At 46.7% G+C, this 24,051-nt stretch overlaps 1 protein-coding gene across 2 annotated transcripts in view; it reads left to right on the forward strand.

The window, feature by feature from the left end:
- Positions 1-212: 212 nt before the first annotated feature.
- LOC136433905 (cysteine-rich motor neuron 1 protein-like) overlaps positions 213-24,051 on the forward strand; it is a 45,615-nt gene continuing 21,776 nt past the window's right edge. The window contains exons 1-3 of one of the 2 annotated variants that reach the window (XM_066426498.1): positions 213-378; positions 6,606-6,940; positions 8,204-8,353. In XM_066426498.1, coding sequence (XP_066282595.1) covers positions 6,622-6,940; positions 8,204-8,353 — 469 coding nt within the window. In that variant the 5' untranslated portion in view covers positions 213-378; positions 6,606-6,621. Of the gene's footprint in view, positions 379-6,261; positions 6,941-8,203; positions 8,354-24,051 lie in introns of those variants that run through there. The other variant, XM_066426497.1, reaches the window with a different exon arrangement.

Here is a 24,051-nt window from a genome sequence, read left to right on the forward strand (position 1 = left end):
AAGTCTAGATGTCCGGTCAGAAAAACGTAATTTCAACAATTTTCCACGCAGACATCTGCTTGGAGATGGCTGAATGCCCGCTCCCGCCGCTGACGCCTGACCCTACACGCAAGCGAGCCTCCCCATTGGACGAGCGGCGTCTCCGCTAAACGCGAGATATGGTTGTTTAGTTGCTAAAGACGCATGACTAAACTGCTCTTCCTCCATTCAGCACGCCCGTACGCCAGGGTGCACCGACCCCACTCCCTTCAGTTGCCAGATATAGCCCACAGGGGCCCGGTGTGTTTCCCAAACTTCCTTCGCGACCGAAGCAAACCCTTGTCGGACTCAGCAACTCAAGCGGTTCTACATCTCGACAGAACGTCAGATACACCTGCGGTAAGTGTTAGCGAGTTGGCGTGTATTCTCTCTCGGTGTGTATCATAAATGACTTGTTTGTTCGACTGAATGCTGCTGTTGTGTTTGTACTGTGCCCGCGAGACCGCGTGTCTTCTTCTTGGTGTAACTCTAGAAGTCGTCCACGTGTGAGGAATCAGCGCAGGTCTGAGCTGTCCATCACAGCAACAGTCCCGCTGATCAGTCAGCTAGCGTACTCCGATAATAACAGTCTCGGGCGTTCGTCGGACGCATCTAGATCAGCCGTTGACCGTCGTCGTGTGTCGTAAGGTCCTGTTCGTCGAACGATAGGAAAATTAAGGGTGTTTGGGGGTCAGTCGTGTATGTGTTATATAAGATTCAGCTGAAAACTGCTGTACCGGAAAAAAGTCGTATATCCTTGTTCGTCTCGCTGAAGATTCTACGACAAAAAATAATGAAATCGTATACGACGAATGTACAAGTGTAAAATGTGTTGTGAACTATGATAACGCCGTGGCTTTAAGTATTTATTCTGTTACACGTCGTTTATCATTGATGACTCTTATGTCAGAAGTCACCTGTTTTCCAGGCGTCTCTTCATTTGTTTTGATGTGATGTGTAAATTTCTTACAGGAATGCGAGCATGATCTCTCGTTGTTGTTTTTCCATACCAAACCAAATACAGCTCGACTTCGCAAGTTCATGACGCACGTTTCAGTTCACGTTATTTTGAGGTCCGCGACGATTCCCGCTCTTCCGCACCACCTGTCACCGCGCACAACAGATTTGGAAGATTTCTCTAAAATTAGTCCCCGCCATTCGCTCTGTCTCTTTTAATAGCAGAAGTCGATGTAAATGCCTGGAGCGGGCCCGTTTTCGGACATGTGGTTCCTATCAGCGCGGTAAATCTGGTGCATCTCACTTTTGGACAAATCGTCTCGTCTTGCGCGCGGATGACGTGGGTCTTGGCTGGTGGCGGGAAAAACACCAGTATCCAAGCAGAGGTTGGGCGGTGGAGATCGTTGTTGTCCTCTTCTCTTCCAGTTTTATAAACTTGGCTCCGCTTTCCTACAGCTGTCCTATCCAACCATTGAGTCAGCTACTGACGGCTTTAGTTTTCAGCAGATGTAGGGATCTGGTATTTTACGGGGGGGGGTGCGCCATTTTTTACGTTTTTCTATAGTGGTCTGCATAATATTACTTCACACGTAACGTTATATGGAAAAACGAAAAACGCAGACGACTAAAAAGACGTAGAAAGTGCAGCAAAACACTCGTTTGTAAGTCTTATCATTCGTGTCTCTTGGGGGTTCTTTGGTTCTTTGGGGGCGTCTTTTCTCCTGGTATCCATCCATATCATAGCTGCGAGTTTCTTTAATCCTCTCCGTAAAAAAGAGAAGACGAAAGAGACTCGGCGGCTATGATAAAGATGGATACCAGGCTAGGCTGTCTTTTGCTTATTGGCTTATAGTAAAAAACGTCCTCCGAGAGTTGCCACGGCTAAGCCGGGACCCTACATCTGCTTGGTGATGAGGAAAACACTGCATACATTCGAGATCATACTAGTGAGTAGTCTCCAAGCAGACCTACGGGTTGGCAAAGACCGTATCCAACAGGCAGAGGGAGTTTTCATAGCTTAGATTGCACTATAAGCTCCTTCTTCCAGTTGGATACGGTCTTTGCAATCTATTGGGTCTGGTTGGAGACTAACTAGTGAGTAGCGCAAGAACGACTCCCACGTGTCCTCTGGTAGAGAACGGTGGTGGCGCCAGCCTAATTCTGCCAAAGACAACACAAATCCACCTCTGACGGGTCGGACCGAAGGGGTTAGCGCGGCCAAGACGCGGCGAGGGCAGCGCCGCCGCCTTACGTGACACGCGTCACTCACGCATTCCTCAGCCGTCGGGAGGGGGCGTGCGCGGCGGGGCGACTCACCCCCTCCGCCGCCGTCCACGTCACGACGTCTCGGTCTCGCCTCAGCCTCGCTCAGCAGGCTCTATTAGAGTCGGGCTTTCGTAGGACCGGATTATGATGTTCTTTTTTTTCTGATGGCGTATCAGTTCTAGCGGTACTCAGTTACTTGTGTTGTGTTGTTTCATTCGTATACGTAGAAACTGAGGACAGTTGGAACTAATAGACCATAAGGTAGCCTCCTCAACAGGCTCTACGTGTCGGGATTTTTTGGCATATCAGTTCTAAGTTACTGTTACTTGTGTTGTGGATTGATTCCGTAGGATAGGGAATCATGGCATATCAGAACACTAAGTGTACTCGTTTTCTTGGGGGCATCCTCCGCAGATATTAGAACTGGTCTGCTATCAGAAAAAAAGCACATTGTAAAGTCAAGAAAAGCCCGACTCACAAAGCCTGCTAAGGAGGCTACGGTCGTAGCCTGGAGCCCAGCCTTCTTAGCTTAAGTTCGCTACCCAAAGTCCGCTCCTCGTCAGGGAGACTAGCGCACTAAAGGCTGGACTCCAGGCTACTACAGTCTCGCGTGGGCGCCCGGCCGTGCGCGACTAAATAAAAGGAGCGCCGTCTGGAGTGTAGACTTTCCCCCTCGCATTGTTTATTGCGGGACAATCAGGACGCTTTAAAGTTTTTATCTGGCCGCGTGGTTGGCATGCCACACGCGACAACGCAGGTACACATACCCGCCCTCTCTGTATATACACATCACCGCCGCCGTGTTCCTGCTCTGGACGAGCCGGGGAGGGGAGGGACCCGGCAAGGCCGCGCGCGCGCATACCTTTCCACTTACCTACCGGCGGGTCAAGACTTTTATCTGTCGATTTCCGCCTGTAGAACTTCCTGCCCTTTGTCCTCAAACCATGACATTGACGGCCGATTTCGAGCCGTTCTGTATCCCACATCACGTGACCAAGGTGTGCAAGGTCGTTGATATAAAGTGGGGACAATGATCAGACATACGTATGTAATCTCCAAGAAGAGGTTGAAAGGGGAATTCCCACAAGCTTCTCTGGTTGCCCATTCTTATTCTTTCGTATCATATCATACAAAAATCCTTATGTTAGCGGCGCCAATGGATAGATTGTACAACGTAAGACAGTCAACAAAATACACATTTACTGATACACAAACAAGAATGGGGACGTCCGATGCAGAGAAATCAGTTTGGCTACGTCAGCCTTGCTTTCTCAGAGAAATGCGGGGCGACGCGACCTGATCGAAAACGTTACCGTATTCCCTCCCAACATCTGCTTGGAGATTAGTGCATGTGGTTTGTACACAGTGACATAACCAACCCGGGTAAACCACCGACTGCACGAAGCGAACCTAGAGCGAACCGATGTGGCTTATTCGGCGGTGGTTAAATAGATGCCAAAAGATGATCTTCAATCAGAGGTTGAAGGGAGGAACCGTTACCTACTTCTGATTGGTACACGTTTTCAGTGAAAGAGGGTCGGCTCTCAGAAAACGGGTAGGAGCTAGAAAACAGACACGATCTCTCCTTCAACCTCTGCTTGGAGATAGCCAAAAGACACCATGCATGCATACTGTGACGTATTGAATGACGTGGCATTCACCTCAGTTAAAGATATTTGTTCTCCTTTAATTCGACGATGACACCAATGAACGAAGACAGCCATACGAAGTATTTTATTTTAGAAATAGAGTAATGGTTATCACAATACACAAATTCTGGGGAACTCAGTATAGGGGAATCCTCATGTAATACACCACTAATCGTGGGTTCCTCACAACAACAGATACTATGTGACACATCTATATTCTTATACTAAAGAATGTCTCCGATACAATTTACATGATACATAAAATAACACCACGACAAATCAAACAGGCCAAAAACAATACCTCCGTTTTCACGAAGGTAAAAACGGTTCTAATTCTAACTACTCAACAAATGAGGTTGTTGAACTTATAAATTGGCTCCGTCAGAAGTTACCGGTTGGTGTTCAAATTCGAATTCAGTGCTGACGTCATATGTCTCCCTCAATGGAGTAGTGGTATTTGAGATAGCGTCTTCCCGTTGGTCAGGTTCAATGTCAACTGGCTGCGTGCTTTGGAGATGCCGTTTCATTCACAAATATCTATACATAGATAAAGCCTCTACCAGACTCCTTGGGCTGATGGGTAGAAAGTGCAAAATAGGCAAGGGTTGCCAATGTGTACTAGTACACTGGTTGGTACAACTAACTCATACTATTTTTCGAGCGTCCCAATGAGTCTGGAAGAGGCTAAAATAATCTAGCCTCCTTAGCAGGCTCTTAGGCTCGGGCTTTTTGGCTTATGCTATGGTACGCCGCAGTCTGTCCTGGTTGTATAGATCTGTTACAGCAAGGACATTGCAAGGACATTATATATAATGTCCTTGGTTACAGTTAGTATCAGTTCCGATTGTACCCAGTTTCTTGTAAGCTGCCTGCTATGGAGGCTAAGAAGTATCATTCTTCCATACCGATTCCACGTATATGATATACATAACGTTCCCTTTATAGCCTCTGACAGGCTCCACATGCGCTGGAAAGAGTAGAAATTGCCCAAAAATTGAAATATGCCAGAGGAGTTAACCGCAAACTGCACTTCTCAGTTGACCAACTTCTCTGGCATGTTATCTGTTTATTTGTCAATGTCTACTCTTTCCAGCGCGCCTTGCGGAGCCTGGTAGAGGCTACTCCTTCAGGCTTTCCCAAACCGCTGGCATATTTGGGATTTTCGTCTGGCATCCAGCCCGTCCCGTCGGTCCCACGCACTACAGACTTCAGCCGCAGGAATGTCGAGTTCACGACCCGAACTTTCCTTGCTTCTTGTCACATCACCTTTTTAGGACGGAACGTAGTGATCTTTTTCTTTACACTCGGTATAACGTCTTGTCAACCTCCTTGGTTTGTCAAGTATTTCACCTTTTTTCCAAAACACAAAAATTTATCGTCCAACGATATTTGATATTGATCAGCATATAGCGTAGAAGTTAGAATAAGAAATGGTCGCTCTGTCAGTTTTTATAGTTTGTGAAATATTGTACACTATTAAACTGGATGTGGCCGGAAAGTTTGCTTTCAATAAACCAGTCCAAACCAGCACAAACCTGTCAGCGACAACGAAACTCGCTGCAGGTGAACGAACGCGAGCCTAGGACAGACCAGAAATGCGTGCCACAGTGCCAGAGTCTAGTGTTGATTAGCCATGTACGAGCCAGTGTAAAAATGTTGGTATCCTCCAGAACAACCCCCACATTTTCAGTCTTGGCCCGAAATCCCGCGCGGCGCGCGAAAATTAAGCCTGACTGACAAGCATAGCCAAGTGTGTTGACTGAAAACATCGCCGAACGCACATAAACCGGAAGTTGTTGCGGGAAAGCCGTATTTGGACAAAACACGAGACCTTTGGCCCGAGCTCGTCCGTGCCAGCGCTCGTCCGCCGCCCACGCGGAGGTTTCGTTGCGGTGACGGCGGAAGCCAGCTGCCCGAAAGCGGATTTCGCGGCTTGTTTGCTTCTAGGAAAGAGGTAGTTTTTATCTCAGCATCGATCGAAACGTTGGTTGTGAAAGTAGGCTAGAGAGCAACTCAGGAAGCGTTTTCTGGGTCGTTACCACTTCTGCCGGAATAAAGTTAGTGGGCTTGCGGGCGCAGATAACAAAGTAAGTGACCCGCAAAAAAGGGCCAAAACAGTTCAGCGAACCGTGTCATCTGCTGTGGCCTTCCCTTGAACTTTTCTTTTATTGTTGTCTTCGTTTTATGAACGCTGGCGCCGGGCTTACATTTTTTACGTACTTTCCCGCTCAATTTGAACCTGTCCCGTGGCAGTTCGCGCGGCGGGAGGGGCGGCGGCTGGTGGAATGGAACCCGTACCCATTGGGTAATTTGAGCTGATTGACAGAGGTGGTGCCTACGTAAGAGCTCCTGTGCGTAAGAGAGCACGGTCACACTTTTTGGCGGCTCGTCGACCAATCAGACGCGACTCCCGCCGGCCCGCCAGCCCTCCATAGGTGCGAAGAGGTTCCCCCGTTTGGGTATATGAACTGTGGCTGGCACCCTCTTCAGAAGTCACACTGAGTCACCCCAGTGTTGTCGGCCTGTTAATTCAATTTGCGTACGCAAACAAATGCGAGGGGTCGCTGGTCAGAGCGATTTTTAGCAGTTCAAACTTCGTCCGTGCCACCGAGAGGACGTTCTAACACCGCCGAGCGCGACTCCCGAGTTTCGTAGAGTTGTGGTCTTCCTTCCTGCCTACTTTTTCCTGATTGCTACTGCCGCTTTTCTTGACAGGGTTGTTTACGGGAACATGGGTGTGCGTGTGCTGGTCCTGTTCGCGCTCTGGTCAGCGGGCTGGCCTGGATTGCCCCGCGGGGTCCCGCTGCCGGGCGCCCGAGCGCACTCCTGCCTGCCGTGCGAGCCCGAGAAGTGCGTGGCGCCCGCGGAGTGCCCCGGCGGCACCACCATGGACGTGTGCGACTGCTGCAAGGTCTGTGCCCGGCGAGTCAACGAGACGTGCGGCGGACTGTACGGCATCCAGGGGACCTGCGACCGCGGGCTTCGGTGTGTCATCCCGTCCCCCAAACATGGCGAGCACATCACGGGCAACGAAGTTGGCGTCTGTCAGGGTAGGTCCGTTATATATGTCACGTCCTGAAACCCTCCCCCGAAACACCCCCAACAATTCGCTGTTTTCATATTTCTTTCCGCTACCACGATGATTTTTATTCGTAAATGTTATGACGATACATCTGTCCTGGGGTAAACCCATGCTGGCCATAGAATCCCCCCCTTGTAGACGGCAGTGTGCCTCTGCCAGTCCGCCGTGATTTGTGTCAGGCTGGATGAGTCAACACCAAGGCTTATCCTTGAGTGTCTAGCAATGCGGAGGAATGGCAGTCAGGCGATCAAGTTTGGGGTAAAAGAAATTCGCTGTCTGCCTGCCTTCTCGTGTCTTATCCCAGCCCCCCTTTTTTCATTCCTTGCGGTGCCGAAAGAATGCCTGCTATCCGGCGGCCCGACCGCGACCATTAGCATAACTGTTGCCCTCGGGCCCGGGAATGAAATCCGAAGCCCGGGTATCGTCAACTCGGCTCGGCTTTCAGCGAGACCGGCCCGTGGCGTGGTCGTCTTCCGCCACTGTAAAGCAACCCTCGTGTCGGTCTCGAAGATACGGTAACTCGGGGGGTTACAGGGAGACCTGTCCCCTCCCGACACCTGAGAACATTGGGGGAGCGCCCAACCGTGTCCAAGTTTCAATACCGTGATCCCGATATGGGACAGGTCCCTATCAGTAGACAAGATCGCACAACTGACACCTATCACGGCCCCCATCAAATAAACTACTGTATAGAAAACTGGGTAGGGCACTGCCTGTGGAACTGAAAACATTCTACAAATTGTTGGGGGAAAACTTTTCAGACCATCACGTAAAAAAATGTGTATTTCTGAAATGTATTTCAACATTGTGTATTCCCCCACCACCAGACTGCCCACTCAAAGTTTAAGACTTCTTGTTAATCATATGCAAATCAGGCCCATTATATCATTAATCATGTGTTAGCACTTTTGATGGAGTTGATGATTTCCAATTAACCTGTTTGTTTAGCGCTCCATTGATCAGCCAGTATTCAAATTGCAGTTCAAAGCACATCAGCCATTGTCAGTGATGTAGTCATGATGTAATCAGGACTCACTTTTTCCCAACACGTCTGCTCTGGTGTGTATTCTGCTGTGTTTATCATACCAAAAGGACATTAGCTTTTGATAGAGTCAAAAGATAACAAAAACACAGGGGTGATATGTGTACACATATATTGAGATGTGTGTATTCACGGTTTACAATACACAAATGTTAACGTGTACTGTGATGTGTATTCGTTCATTCGCAGTGGAAGAAGAGACCCCTTGTAAGGAACAGATGTACACAGGCTGCAATATGGTGGAGGGGACGTGCGTATGCGAGCGAGCCAGGGCCTGCAGCAACCCTTTCTCCTTCGACGACAAGCCCAAATGCTTGCTGGCCATCTCTGAGATGAATGGTAAGTCCCTCGAATAGAGGTCACTGACTGTCCGCCCACACAAACATTCGTTACCATGGCAACCTGGGCTAGGGGGGACTTTAGAGGCACTAACTCAGAGCGGATGCTGTAATTATTGCCTGGAGTACAACAATCCATGGGAGGGCTAGCTGAGGAGACTTGTCTTATTTTTAGTGTTGATCCTGATTTTTTGCTTCCTGTCTACTACCATTGTGTCAGAAAAGCAAGCAATTTTTTAAGATGGCCTACTAGACTACACATAGGGATTTGTTCAAGGTGACAATTGAAGTAAACAAAGGTTTATATTTGGCCCCAGTTCGATACCTTCCTGTATCAAGGAGTATGTGGGGTAGCCTGTTCTTTTGTTGTTTACTACCCAGTAGTGCTCAGTAAACAAGGAAAGATAAACCCAAATCGATAACTTAAAAGGGATAAGCCAGCTCCTTCTAGTATTGAGTGCAGAGGTTTTTTTAGTAGCACAAAGGCAGCCTTTATGTGAGCCACGTTGGTCCAGGACTTCTTGCCCGGAATAAAGAGTGATAGAAAGGTGACAGTGAGGGCTCAATGGTAGGAAGTCAACACCATTGTTCAAACGAGTGGAAAAGAGACCAATGGCAAGTCCACGCCCGCGAGCAAACAGAAACAAAAGGGTCCGGTCTCCGCCGAGTCCACTCCTCAAGCACCCGGAGCCATTCTACCTTTGCACAGTCTCAACTTCAAGGTCGGGGTCCCGGTTTTCAAACAAGAGCGGCGAAGACAGGAGGCAGGCGTGTTCTACATGCCAGCTCCGACTCAATTATGTAGCCGTTAAAGATGAGAAATGTGGGGGCAGAGTAGAGAGTGCACCGCTCATGGAGACCAGGGGACCGACCTGTGTCTCTTGGCCAGCCTCCAGTGTTTATTTTCTGGCATGAAGCAGTCGGGATTCTCCATGTGTATTGTTGGGGCACAGGGAACCACCCACTGCCCCCCCAGGTCCTATTGAGGGATGGCCCACTCTATTGTGAGCAATTCACATGCTGGTGAAAAGTTGTGATTGTAATGGTGTGTGACCGGGGCTATCTATTGGCCTACTTTGCACCCATTCACAACTCATCAAGGAAATTTACATTTTCTCAATTGGTGCCATTCTCACCTCAGAGCACTTTTTCAGTCCGGAATATAAACAAGGTCCACAAAACAAATGACGGAAGGCATTGTTCCCACATATGCCTCTATTTCAATGAATTTCCTCTTCCCGGCAGGGTGCCTTTTCACGTGAAATGCGGTGTGGAGATGTGTATTGTGGCAAGAGTCATGGTTTTACCCCACTTGACCAATCCGTTGGTATAGGCTGTGCTCAGCGTGGGACCTAAAGGCCAGATTTTATCGTCACGGATCAAACTTTCCTCGTCTGTAAAATTACCTTTCTTTAGATCTAGATCTTACTTTATGGAGGGGAGGGGTTGGCTGTTATTCCTCGGAGAAACCAATTTATTTCCTTGGTCTTTGGATATTTTAAAAGGAAAATTTAGGAATAGGACATCATGAAAACAAAGGGCCAGGTGGAAACTGTTATTCCTTATTCCTACAATTCTGTTTTGTATTCTACGCCAAATAGCAGTTACTCAAGCAACTGGATATGATATTGGAAATGGTTGATATTCTAGTTCAGCATCATTTTTTAAAAATCAGAGATTCAACAAATTAACTGTTGTGAGATACGCCAAAAATAATTACTCAAGCAACTGGATAAAGTTTTGAAACAGTCAGACGTTTCAGACAGCATCCACTGTCTTTCGTCAGTGATCAACGATAGGACTGAGAACACCAGGTTTTATACCAAAGCTCTGAATGGGTATGTTGAGGTTCTGATAGATCATAGAGGGAGCGAGGAGGTTGGCTGTTACATAAGGACGTTATATAGCTGGTCTGTTATTCCTTCGAGAGTTGGTGTTTTACTTGCAGCAGGTATGGTAGGAATGCGGTGGTACCTGTGGTGCGGTGGGTCCGGCAGGATGTAACAGTTTGGCGGCGAGCTCAGGCCGTTATGTGCAACAACAGCGAGCGTCAATGGCTCCCAGCAGGGATGTCAATACGTGCAACTTGCACGTACTTGAGAGAAAGGGCAGCCGTGCTGCAGTTTGTGTAGCTGGGCCCTTCGGCTTCCCATGCCCCCCTTTTGGTATGTTGAGCAGGACACAGTTGAAAGACAGCAAAGAAAAGGTACAGACAAGCTGCCCAACAAAGACCACTCTCTTCCATTGTTTGCACTCTGGTACCAGTAGTAGTCAGTCAATAGCATCGCCGCTCTGAGGTAACTAGACCTAACACGGAGGTGAGGTGCTGTTGGGGAGAACGTTGTGAGTTTCTCCGGCTAAGTATAGCCGGCGGCCATGCTGTGCTGGTCAACTCTTGCCCTGATTTTATGTTCTGCCGGGCAGGCTGCAGTGTTTTGCTAGAGAAGTGAGACCAGGCCTGGTATGGACAAACATTGGACGCCACATTCTACAGCAGCACGGGTCCCAGCGGCCGCCCTTCCCCGCCGGGCTTTGTGTCCCTGTTTGTGGCAAACACACTGAGCAATGTACTGAGGGATAAGGTCAACTAATTGGGGGGCTAGGAGTCTCTGCGTAGGTGCCTGACAGTCTGCAAGTCCATTTACTTATGAATTTGGAACGTTTGCAGGCAAAGATGACAACGAAAAGGCAGGCAAGGAATTGGTGAAAAATAAAGATGATGGAAGACTGCCTATGGCTTGACTTAACTAGACTATAGTCTTACTGGTGTTTTCGAACCCCTTGTGTTTATTAGAGTGCCAGTCTTCAGTAATTTTCCATCAGTGAAATGTAGAGACACTTGGCAATTAAAAGGCTGCTCAGTTCGGACTCTCATGTTTCATACCGGATACCCTGTAGGCTCCGAGGGAAAGCTTCATGCCAAGCCTCTGTCACACCTGTGAGTAAGGTCACTTAGCCGCCGGCACTGTCCCCTATACAGCCTACATCCCGAGCTTAACAGGTAGTATTCCCCCTTTTGATGTTCAAAAGATCGCTGGCTTTTCCCTCCACTTGCTGTCTTCAAAGTGATCACGGTGGCCTTTTTTTCTCAGATCTGCGAAGTTTACCTCCATTGTTTTGCGGAGTCTTACAAAGACTATGCTTGTTTGAGCATCCTTTCTGTGGAAAGCCAGGGACGTTCCATAATTATCCTTGCTCATCTACGTATTAAAGTACTGGCCGTGGATGAGTTTTCAACAAAGGGAAAACAATTTCAGAGGGGCTATAATCAAGTTAAGTATCAGTTCCTAGAAGGCAGCTGAAGAGCTGTGTTTATGAGGATAGCGGTAAGTTTTAAATTACTGTTGTTCAGCGTATCCATTCACCCCTTCCTTTCACTTTCCTGTTAGGGGTCAACTTACCTTTGCTAGACAGTAATTTGATGCACACTTTTGGTCGCCAGCCAACTTCTTGGAAAGGAAAAAGTGAATGGCCTTTAAATCAAACCCAAAGGAAAGTAAACAGCGGGTGGCTTGCGTGAGGGAAGTAGGATTTTTTGTTGGTCAGGTTGCAGAAGTACGTAAGGTGGAGAACACATCTGTTTCCTGTGTACACAACAAGGGAGGACATCCTGCGGCAAGGGCGGGTCCCATAATCTATTGACTGTGTCATCTGTTATTCTAGCAATGAAAGTTTTCCTCCCTCTCTGTTTACTGCTTCCTGGAAGACCTTATCTAATGTCAAGATAAACAGTTTGCTGTCAGGAAGGATGATTCAAAGTTTTAGGCTTCAATGATTAAAGTTTGCTGATCAGTTTTTTTTTACCCTGATTTGGACATAATTTGGATTCTTGCTGGTCATAATTTTGTGGTAAACACGCTGTCGCAACCATTTGGGGAATGTTTTTTGGCTCCACGCTACGCTGAAAACATCAATAGACACCAACATCCAAAGCTGACACATCCACAGTAGATCCTGTAAACATCCATCAGAACAGAGACACGCGGGGATAATGCATGGTCTAACCGCTGCCTGGGCAAGCTGTTTCATCACACACCACCATTTAGGGACATTTTTTCGCTACCTACGTCATTCTGGAAAATTCTCGGAAATCCTAGCCACCCAGTTTGCCTTTGAGGAGTCTGGAGAAAGTTTGCCTATGGGTGTCGCCCCCCCCCCTCCCCTCCAACCTCTGTCAACAAACCCCTGCCCTCATTGACTGGCCACTGGACATGTGGAGGGGATATCTTTGTTTGTTGGTGCTTGGCACACCAGGAGGATGATTTATTTACACATGTGCTCTTCTCCACTGCTAATCAGGAAGTTTTTGACACCACGGAGGAACGAGGCATTTCCCCCCTAAAGTCTTGTGTTGTTCGTTTCCCACACCTGCTAATTGATACCTAATTGGGGAGGGTGGGCCGCAAATGTGCATGACCGTTGTTCCATATTTACTCGCTTCCCAGGAGTTCATTAGCACGTGACAGAGAGTGATTTGCTACCCAAACAAAACTGATTAGCTAGAAGAAAATGTTTTCTGTGTGAAAACAGTGGCACCACCTCCACATTCAGTACACACACATGGCTGCTCTCATCACAAAAACATTTGATTAGAATGCTAGTTCTTAAAAAATGCCAATTCTTATAATTTTCACAATTTTATTGCCTTCTTTTCATTATTTGTGTCTAGGAAAAAAAAGGACAGCAGTAGATAAACCATGTTTAGCACTCTCAGGAGGTGGTCTCTGTGGGTGGTAATTGGGCGTCAAATTAATGTAAATATGAGTTAATGGGGCATGACTTTATCAATTACTTGTGAACTTCATTGCTTCCTCCCCTTGGTGGGAAGTGGGCACAGTTCAAAGTGTGTTCAAAGCAGGCCACCTTAGGTGCACCCCTGAACCCTTGACAAAGTTTAACGAGGCCGTGTTGTTCCTTGCATTGTTTACTGCTCTGGAGAGATGCGCCGGCCGGATGCATTTTACAGTTTCCCCGTCCATCTGATTTCCCAGTGGAAGGAGCACAGTCACCCTTGAAGAATGCCGCCTGTGGATGGCAGACAAATATTTCAGCCATCTTACTTAGTTCTGAGTCACTCCCTCGAGCAGAGCTTGTATAAACACAGCTAGTAGGTAGACTGGGGGGCTTTTGGCAAGAGTCCCAAGTGCAGGATACTGACTGACACCGGTGGCTGACCTGTGGCCGTGTATGCGGCGACTCTGCGCCGGTTTAGACCCCCCTAGCGAAGGGCATCCCCGGCCCGGATCGCTCTTCAACACCCGGGCTCCCCGCAGCTTGGGTCACTGTTCGTATCAAGCCTTGGTGCCAGAAAGGCTCAGAAATGCTGCCGGCACCTTCCAAGTTATGTAGGGGTTTGTTACAGGAGTGGGGCACGGCATACTCGCATTACACCACATGTAGAGCAAAGGTGCTTCTCACTGGCCTTCCTGGTAAAGTCCACACAGTATCCATAGTCTACATGCACTTGACAATGGTATATTTAGTTAGATATAAACTTGGAACATTGTGGTATGTCAGTATGATGACACCTGTGAGGGAGCTATGATACCCGTCTTTACATGTGCTTTTTCCAGTAGAAGGAGTATCTACTACTTTGTTTTTGCGACCCTGCTTTGAGTTCCTGCTTATCTGTTTTTGTGTCGTCCAAGTCACCATCTCGTGACCCATTGACGTCTCACTGTGTAGGAGTAAGACGTCAAGCGATATCTCGGGGCAGGCCTTGTTTTGAGCCTTGTTTTGAACGGCACGTTGACAGCAGCAGGGCTTCGTCAGGAGGACACCCCCCTCCTCACACCATTGTGTACATGCGGGAGGGCGCTGTCACTTCTTCTTGTCAACAAGTGCGCTGCATGAAAAATGACGTACGTCAATGTGCTGCTGATGGACCATTTCAAACAACAGCGCAGAGGAGGTCACCCCTGCAGAGGGAGATGCCTTCAGCTTTCTGTGTTCCACTTTAGCACACACAAATCCTTGGCTTCGATTTCTAGTTTGGGGAATGGACTCCTAACGATGTGGCACTGTAGATGCCATGGTTACTTTTGAAAACCTTATAAGCCATCTTAATGACTATTTTGTAGTTTGTTTGTTTTTTTCCTCCCCAATTTTTGGTCACGACTGGTTTGACGTCAGCCGTAATCTTTGATTGAGTGTTGTCGACTTGATAAGTCTAATCTAGTTGATCCAGTTCATGTCACATAATCATATCAACTGCCAGGACTATTCATAATTCTGATCGGTAACCCCTTTGGAATTACAGTTATGTCTCAAGGACTCCTCCCCCTCCCAACAATGGCCTTATGAGGTTACCTCAGCAAGAACTGTGAGGAACGTGCAAAGTTAATGTCTTGTTCTCCTTTATAGATGTGATTGTCATATTGCCCCAAGCATCTTAGCTGGCATGATGGTCTTGTTATCCCAAGTTGCTGGCGTTTGTCGGGGGTTTGTTTCAGGAGTAGGGCACGGGATACTAGCATTACACCACATGTAGAGCAAAGGTGCCTCATCACAGGCCTTCCAAGTCCACACAGTAACTTTACCTAACTTGTAGCAATGTATTTGTAGATTTCCCCACATTTGCCAATATTCAGGCATAATGGTAGACTCTCTTGGCAATTAGTGGCTCCAGACCTTGGTAGTGGTGGTAGGGGAAACACTGCAACAACCTTAGTTGACCTTTAGCGGTCTGCATTACCAGTGACATAATAACAGTTTGTGCACTTGTGGACTCCCTTGGAGTGCTCAAAGTTCTCGTCAATTACGAACAGGATTTTCGTTCGCGGATAAACCGCAATTGTTTTGGGATCGCCTGATTGGTTTTTATTATGTATTATCAGAGTCATCTATCTTCAATAAGAATGATTTTGTGTACTTGGACTCCCATGGAGTGCTCAAGGTTCATTTCTCATCAAATGTGAATTGGATTTAAATCAGTGTGTAGCCACTCTGTTCGGGGATTGACTGACTGCTATTTATTATCAAAAGTAAACTATCGCGACCTCCTGAGGTTAAATACATGCATATATCACTGTCGGAATACAATAAGAAACAAAACAATGCAAAGACACCTGGCGCAGTGTTCCCAGTGTGGAGTGGTCGCCGAATAGCTGGGTTACCCAAGGATGTGGAGCTGATGAATTGATACATGGGTGGACTTTGTCTCTGTTTATCCACTTAACCTACTCTCCCCTTATTAACTCGGGGGTGGTAAAACTTGTGTGTGTACAAGTTGAAAGCCTAAAACATTGATATATAATAACATAAGCCATGAATATGTATGTGCATTACTCAGGCAGCTACCATGATGATGATGACCCCTCCTCTGTAAAATCAAGGACGGGTTGGCTTCATCAATGTTGAACTACCAAGTTCAGGTTAGGGCCAAAGCTGTGTGTGCTTTTCCACTTGCACGCTCTGCAAACATTTGAGAGTCCATCAAAAACGCATATATTTTAGCTGCAAGGCCGATAGTCAACGACCAAAGGCACGAGGACCTCCTTGGGCGCTAAGTGCATCCTGTACCGGACCTGTAGTCATATTTGCTTGATCTTAACTTCTTGCCCTTCCCTTCCTAAAAACACAAGCGCCTTTGTGGCTTGGAATCTTGTCAAGTTTACCCACTGGCTATAAAGGGCCCTAAATCAAGCCGCCCACAAAATTACAACCTCAAAAGTGGGTTCATTTCGGTGCCGTGTTCGCCGCAGCGCGGTTGATTACCAATCTCGGAGGGACTCCTCTCCTGATTGGATTCAGTTTGCAACGTATACTTACACGGAGGGTTTACATCACCCCAGTGCGGTTGTGGTAATGAAATGGAGCCCTGCTTGACCCGTGTAGGTGTGCTCAACACGTATTGATTATTGGAGGGATAAAAGTTACACCAGCCAGTCACTTTCTAGGATTGGATTCGGTCTGAAACAATTTCACAGAAAAAGGCATGATGGTATGTCACATTTTCAGTATCGTTATGTTGGTTTCTTAAAAACGAAGGGCTCATGTCTGGATGAATTATATTTGAAAATGTCAAAGACTTGTTATTAGAAGCATAAGTAAGCAATAGAATGGTCATATGGTCACATTAGTGTGTAATATATCTGTCAGTATGCAAGAATGACAATCCGGGTCACTTGGTCTTTCAGGAACAGGGCTAAACGTTCTCCCTTTTTATAGGAACCCTCCTCAGTCCATTTTCCATATTAGTCAGCACTTCTGCAGTCTGCCTTTGGTGCGCATCTAGAATACATATTGGGAGCCAGAATATCTTTGCAGTTACAAACGATCTCCCTTGTTTAGGAACCCTCCTCAGTCCATTTTCCATATTAGTCAGCACTTCTATAGCTAGACTGTCTGTGTTTGGTGCCCTTGTAGAATATATATTGGGAGCCAGAATATCTTTGTAGATACCATCTGACCTTTAGGAGCGCCAACAATAACCTTCCCTGTTGTCTTTCTACGACACCCTCACTGCATACCATATCGGTTCCTTTCCCGCTGCCATCTCTCATTGGGGCAGTCTCGCTTTAATTTGTAAGATTGGTCGGGCTGTCTGGAGCCAACAATGGCTCGCCGGCACACGGAAGCCCCGGCGTTAAAGCGGTGGTGACAGCTGGGCGGCGATTTACGAGCGTGTCAGACCCAAGTTTATTGTCAGGAATGCCATGATTTGCTACCTGTAGCCTAAATCCGGAGGGGCGGTACACAGCCTTCCGTGGCGCCACAAGTAGTAACTCTCGATGATCTATCCCATCCAGCGCATATTTCCAAAGCAGAGTTATCAGTCCCCGGCTCACCTCTGTGACTTGCCGGCTATAACGATGCATGTTGTGATACACTGCTAAGACCTTTCATGTGTGGAAGGTGCGGAGTCTTTGCCCGCTGCGCTGGGATTTGGTATCGGGAGCGACAGTGTCAGTCAATACTCCTATCACGCAGATCAGTCCAGGAGAGGCATGAGGAATGTCAGGCATCCGTCTTGTAATTGTTTTTCTCTTATCTCCTGGATTTCATAATGTTCCTGCAAACTGGTGATGATGATAGTGGGGTAGATAAAAGGATTACCTAGCCAGAAGTGTCTTAACAACCCACACTCAGTTTAAGTATGGGCTGTATGTACTATAAGGGCAGTCTTGTCTTGGCTGAGGGAAGCAAGACAATCTAATAAGAACCTGAGACAAAAAGGGTTGGAGTAAAGAAATTTGAAAAGTATGTGACATGTCTGGCTGGCACATGTGCGGTGTTCCTACTTCCTGTAGGTTATGGTTAGTGTGGTCGATGTTAACTTGTAGCCGGCAGATAGGTGCATACAGTTGAGGGCAGGTGCCAGCCTACCTCCCCTCGCTGTCTACCAACAAAGGCTGTGAGTTCACTAGTTCACTGGGTCTTCTCAGTTATAGGCCATACAGCACTATCGGTCCCAGCTATTTGATGAGGGGGGGTATTTCACTCTCATTAGGCTTGTTGTCCTACAAATTCAAAATACTATTCGTTACGTTTGATTGACAAGGCCCTGGCAGGCTCCCAGCATAATCACCCCTGTTATCAAGGCCCGCACTGTTTTCCCCCACGTTCTTATTTGTGCCTGTCTGTATGGGTACTAGAAATGATAAACCGCTGATCGCTATCAACAGTGGAGTCGCCAGTCCATTTTGCTACCAATAAAAGACCACTTTAGCGCGGGAGTTCACCTTTGTTCGGTAAACGGCCCCCTATGATGCGCAATCCTTCTGCGGCAGGCATGGGACAGACCTCCAGGAGCGGTGGCCAAATCTCGCCCCGAGATCAGCGCCGCGTGAAACTGTAGCGCCCGAACTGACACGGCCAGAATGACTACAGACACAGGAACCCAGTCGAGAACATCTGAAACACAATAATAGCCAGGCTAATGAGACAGTGTTAACAAGAGCCGTACAGACAGTCTGACTCTCTGCTTCTCAGCTCACTACTTGGAAGCCTAGATAAGGTCTCTGTCGCTAGGTTGTGATTGATGTGTTAAGTGGTAAAGGTGGTCAACTATTTCTTCCCTGAGTCACTGGAGACAGGTGTTACAAGACGTCTTAAATAGCCATTAGTCAAGCAGTAAGGAAGTCTTATCCTCTTCACTTGGATCGATTCTCAAGTTTCCTTGTTCAGTTCTGGACTTTTCTTTTGTGTCTTGCTGCACCGCTTGTTCGATACAGAACATTGGAGCAGAGTCGTAGGTTCCATCAGATTGTCCTTCACCCGTGGAGGGCTGCATGGAGTACATTATGTCAGAGGTCCTCGTGAAAGTTGGGTAGTATCTGAGGGAACTAGAGCATAAGGGTGAATGTCCTTTGGTGACCGTTCAGCCAGTTAGGCCGGCTTTTGTTGCGTATGTAAGTTAAAGGTGGGGTGGGGTGGGGGGGGGAGTCATGTCTGCAGTTGTGGAGCCAGCGGAATGTGTGAAGACTGTGGTTAAAAAGGTGTGTCCACACAGATATGTCATTAAGATAGGGCTGACATTTGTCTTGGTCCAACAGGGAGACTCCGAGAGAGATAATTGGAGCAAGTTTGCTGCCTCGCTGAATGGTAGAGGTCGCCGTTTGACGTAATGTCTTAATTGGTAGACTGGCAGTGAGATTACAATTCAGGGCTCGAAATACAACCTGTATACGCAGTGGCAGGTTTAAGCACAGGTAGATTTGGAGCTGTGCAGGTGTTTCTCAGGTCCACCTGCATCTCGCCTGCACTGCACTAGTTAGAATAGTGATAAACCAGTAGCCAGTAGTGGCCCCAAATGCCTTCCATTCTTCACTGTAACATCCTTAAATACAAGATTCAATTTGATATTACTAAAATGTTCTAGTAACACTTTTTGATTGACATATAGTACAATACAAGTCACATTTGTCTAGTGCAGGTGATTATGGTGGTTGCAGCAGTGCAGGCATGCAGGGAAAAGTGTTCCGATCCCTGCCATTGATATGCAGGTGTGGGGGAATCACGATCGCAGATCTGTAACATTTGGCTAGACAAGTTATCGTCCTGCATGTCTCGAGGATACTCCGTGCCATTGTTTGGGTTGTTGGCTTTGTGTATGTTACAGGCATATCACGAAAACTGGCAGGGCAAAATATTGACCCTTTGAGATATACTGGAGACAGCAGAGATATCTATTTCACATCCAGGTGAGCGAAGCAGGTGTGTTAAGGTGTAGGCTTTCAGGCGAAATCTGTAAGATCAGTCGGCAAACATTAATGTATGACTTTAAGTTTTCTGTTACATTTTATACAGTCAGTTGATCTGTTGTACAGCTGAAAGATACATGGCTAGTGTCAAGATGATGTTTGTGCCGATGTATTGCCAGTGATGTAGGGATATTGCCAGTGATGCAGGGAAGGGTGTTTTTCCTCCTTTGACTTCATGCCAGGTGACAGTTATCCAATGTGTTACCCTTTCTTGTTGTTACCCATAGTTGCATATTCGGCTTACATGATAACCCAGTCAAAGGGGAAACGTGTGTCAATAATGGAGAAAGTGGTTGTTAAGCAAGCAGGATGCACAGCAGAATTTACATCGCATCCAAGACCCACACACACTTATTAAAAATAATAGGGTGATGATGACCCGGTGTGCTTGGTTGAAAATACATGCCATTGCATGAATAGCCTTGAGATTATACCCGAGGTCCTGATTTAGGGTTGTGGGAACCTTGCATCACATTTTCATTTCAAGACCCAGATGCGGTGATCACTTGGTCCTTGATGCGAGATTATCCAGCAGCAGAAATAGCACATCGGAAGTCCTTGTCATCGATCATACTTAAGCTTGTCCTTGCCCTGCATCTATCAATCTGGAGTGGAAACTCAACCCCTTGTTTTGAGAACTTTCCCTCCACGCCGTGAAAGAAAGTTCCGTTTTGAGCTTTGTCCGAAACCCACTCGCTGATTGACATGAGTGGGGAAGGGCGGAAATAACCGGTACCTCAGGTCTGACCAACCTGAACGCTCGCTCGCACCTGCACATGCTTGCTTTAGGGAAGCTTCATCGTGTGGAACGTTTCTTTCTTAAGTTTTGTCAACAAAATTCTAAAAATTTCTGGAAGAATTTCAATTTAGCATGCATATTTGGCTGGTGTGTGTAAGTCAGCAGTAGGGCAGGTGACGTGTGACGTTCATTTGTTTGTAAAGTGTGCGCCCAACATGGGCCGGTGGTAATACACAAGGAGACAGGGGAGGGAGAATGACATGTGTAGCATGCCCAAAATGGCAGCAATGTTTTTCTTTCAATTAAAGTGAGACAAACAGGTTTCCAAAGGTACAATCTCTTCCCAGGGTCTGTTTGTTTGTAGACTGTTTGTTGTGCACCGCAAGATTGTTTGAGCCGGAGTGGGCCGGCGCTGTCTTTATTCTCAACATTATCAGAATGTTGGCGTTTCTTCTTAGGTAATCTCGGAGACACTGAGGTTTTGTCTCCCGTGCTCTACTTTCTTAAGAATCCGCTGGGGTGTGGTGTGTTCCTTCAGAGAGGCGTACATGTTTACCTGTGGTGCTAATCAAACTTTGCCTACTACTATGCAGACACCTTTCTGACATATCTATGCCATCTCCTTTCACCACCTTTCCCTTAGCTGCCAACTATAGAAAAAAGCAGGGACACTTGTCTTTAACCTTTTCTGTTGGACCCTGTTATAGGGTCAACATGTGAAGAAAAAGCAGCATTTGCCTACCACTCTGCGGACACCTTTCTGACATATCTATGCCATCTCCTTTCACCACCCCTAGCTGCAGAGGAAAGCAGTAATGCTTGTCTCTAACCTTTTCTGGCGGACCCAATGATCGGGTCAACATAAGATGCTATAGCATCAGCAGTTTGTGTTGCAAGTGTAGGTTTGTACATGTAGGTGTTTCCTGGCTGAAAAAGAATGACAACTTTTCAGTTAACTCACCAAAAACATAGGCACATCATCTGACATCTGGTATTAAATCAGAGAAAAAGAGAAAGAAGGATAACAAAACAAAAAAAGAGACAAACTTGTGCTCAGTCCGTGTACAGTTTCATTGCCTACCTTGACACACAGCCTTGCTAATCCCCCAGAGTTAACGTTAATCTCTGACCTTGATAAGAAGTGAGGGAACTTCAACAGCCTTGAACCACATCTTCCACCTGTTGCCAGCTTGTGAGTAGCAACTGTAAACAGGGGATCATCAGGGAAGCCATCCATGGCCATTGTTGGAATGTCTCAGCACCTCATGCCAAAGGCAACAACCCTCATCAGCAGTGGAGCATTCAGGGGGTGGTACTAGTACTGTAAAGTCACCCAAGTTCGAGGGGACTTGTTTTGGTGGTAGGGGGAAAAGGAAGTGCTCGCGGTTATCAAAGTTCTTTGTGGGCACACAAAGTGCATCACTGACAGAAAAAAAACGTTATTTTCCGCTCTGTAGTAATGATTTTGCAGTGTCGAGATCACCGAGAAAACCACGAACATGAAATTTGAAAGCACCCTGAGTAGTGCTATCCATTATTTGATTATACCCTGACACAGGGGTGGGCAACAAACAGTAGGCTAGTCTTCACATTGCTTCCAATGCTCTAGATTTACAGTACTGTAAATGCAGAAATGTCCACGCTGGATTTATGTTAGCAGTATGTGAATATAGCGCTGCGGCGAACTTAAAACCACTACGAACACTCCATTTTTGCCTTAGCGCGATTAAATGTATTCACAGTACTCAGACCTTGTGGTTCCTGGAGTCCCCGAGGAGCCACTGTGGCTCCCCGCTGTGTGGTAAGTGTGCCCCCAGTGGGAGGGTAATAAGCAGGCATTATCATGTGCAGTGACACCCCCTCCCTGTAATCTAGGACAATTGCTTTATTGACTAAAGGGGAGGGACTCAATGGACTTTAATAGAGTACCTTAGAGGGTACATACTAGTAGTAGTAACTTTATTGTTCAACAGTTGAAAATGATACAATGTATGGCAATGACATATATGTATACAATTATTCTAGCCTCTATAAAATATTTTGTAGCAAAGGGTGAGACTATATACTTATACAGTGGTTGGTGGAATTTCTAATGTCAAGGCACTTCATTATGTCCTGTTCTATATTTACAATGCAAGGAGTTGAATTTTCTCCTTTGATCCATTGAGAATTCTGGTACAGTCAAACCTGTACAAGTGACCACCTCTACATAAGTACCACTGGGCCAATGTGACCACATTTCTGTGATCCTTAAATAATTTTCCCCATTGACAGGAGCATTAAGAATCCTGTCTATAGTGACCACCTGTCCTCATACAGGCCGGATTTTATTGGTCCCCTGAGTGGTCTTCTTGGGCAGTTTTGACTGTACATTAGATGAAGTTTGTCCTTGTTTTGTCCGATATGGCTTAGCTGCGTGGCCTTACATGTGCGCTGCTACGAAGGCAAATTAACATGGAGTCAAATTAACATGCCACTGGGGCATCAGACTGTGGAGGTCGTTAGATATGAACAGGCCCCGAGGGCCGCGGCTTAGCCCCCAGGCAGGATGGGATACCCTGTGCAACCTGCTGCTACATACCTGCACATTCTTGTAAAAGGTCTCTCCTCGCCCTGGGCACCAGGAAACATTTCTCTCCCCGTCCCGTATTGACAGTAAAAACACGTCTTCAAGCAATCCAGCTGTCATATCAGCACGGCCTCAGAGGCACAGGCCATCCCAGGTAACAATGAACACAAACTTGTGACGACGCCGTCTTTGAGAGTGCAATTTTCAATACCCTTTAACTCCCATTGTTGCACAATATAATCCCTTCCAGTCAGACACATTCTTACAGTGGATTGTCTTGTGATACACTTCATCCTTTTAATCACGGACAGTTTGTCAAATCTGTTAAGTAATATAGGGGTATTAGGAAGGCTATTGGAGACAGAAAAACAGGTAGACGGCCAGACGTGTACTTAACGGAGAGAAAAGAGCGCTACATGTTTCAAATGCTTGAAGTAATGCAGCCCTAGTTCTCTTTCTTACCTGGTTGTATAGCATGGCGCACCACACAATGGCATCTATCCATTTCCAGTAATGCCCCTCCTAATGAATAGCGTGGTAGTTGCTTGGGGTCATGTAATTTGTTAGCGTAAATGTCTTTCTTTCTTTTGTACGGAGGTGAAAAAACTGACCAAGAGACCACCCAGTGGGTCGGGCACAAACTCCCTTCGGAAAGACAGGAATTTTCTTGAATTTCCTTTGGGAATAATTAAGAAACAGAGAGATCAACTAATAGCAACTGTTTTATCAGAAGTGGAGGTTCTCTGTTTATACATGTAAATCCTGAATTGTTTCTCACTAATCCTGTAGTAGGGTGTGTTTATTCCTCTGTGGTATTTTTTCCCACAAGCGAAAGTAGCAGACATAACAGTTGGCCAGGAAGTTGGCAGAAGTCTGACTCAAGTTACGATTTCAACTTCATTTCACTTTGAACTTCAACTCCTGGTACACCAGTAATATCTGTGAGAAAAAAGGCAAATTCATTCTGCATGCTTTTGTAGTAGGACCTGCATTTTTACTTGTATAGTTTGTGGCAGGTTTGATCCAACACTAAGTCTGTGGAATGTATTTCAGTCCAGTGGGAGTGAGAAATAATCTGATTGCACTTGAAAGAGAGGCCTGATTATTTGTAGAAGTGGGCGCATACTTGTGGTACTGAGCTGAGAGGTGATGGAAGTTGTCACCTGTGGTGGGTACTTATGATGTCA

Source organism: Branchiostoma lanceolatum, chromosome 4 (genome assembly GCF_035083965.1).
Source record: "Branchiostoma lanceolatum isolate klBraLanc5 chromosome 4, klBraLanc5.hap2, whole genome shotgun sequence".
Classification (NCBI taxonomy): domain Eukaryota; kingdom Metazoa; phylum Chordata; class Leptocardii; order Amphioxiformes; family Branchiostomatidae; genus Branchiostoma; species Branchiostoma lanceolatum.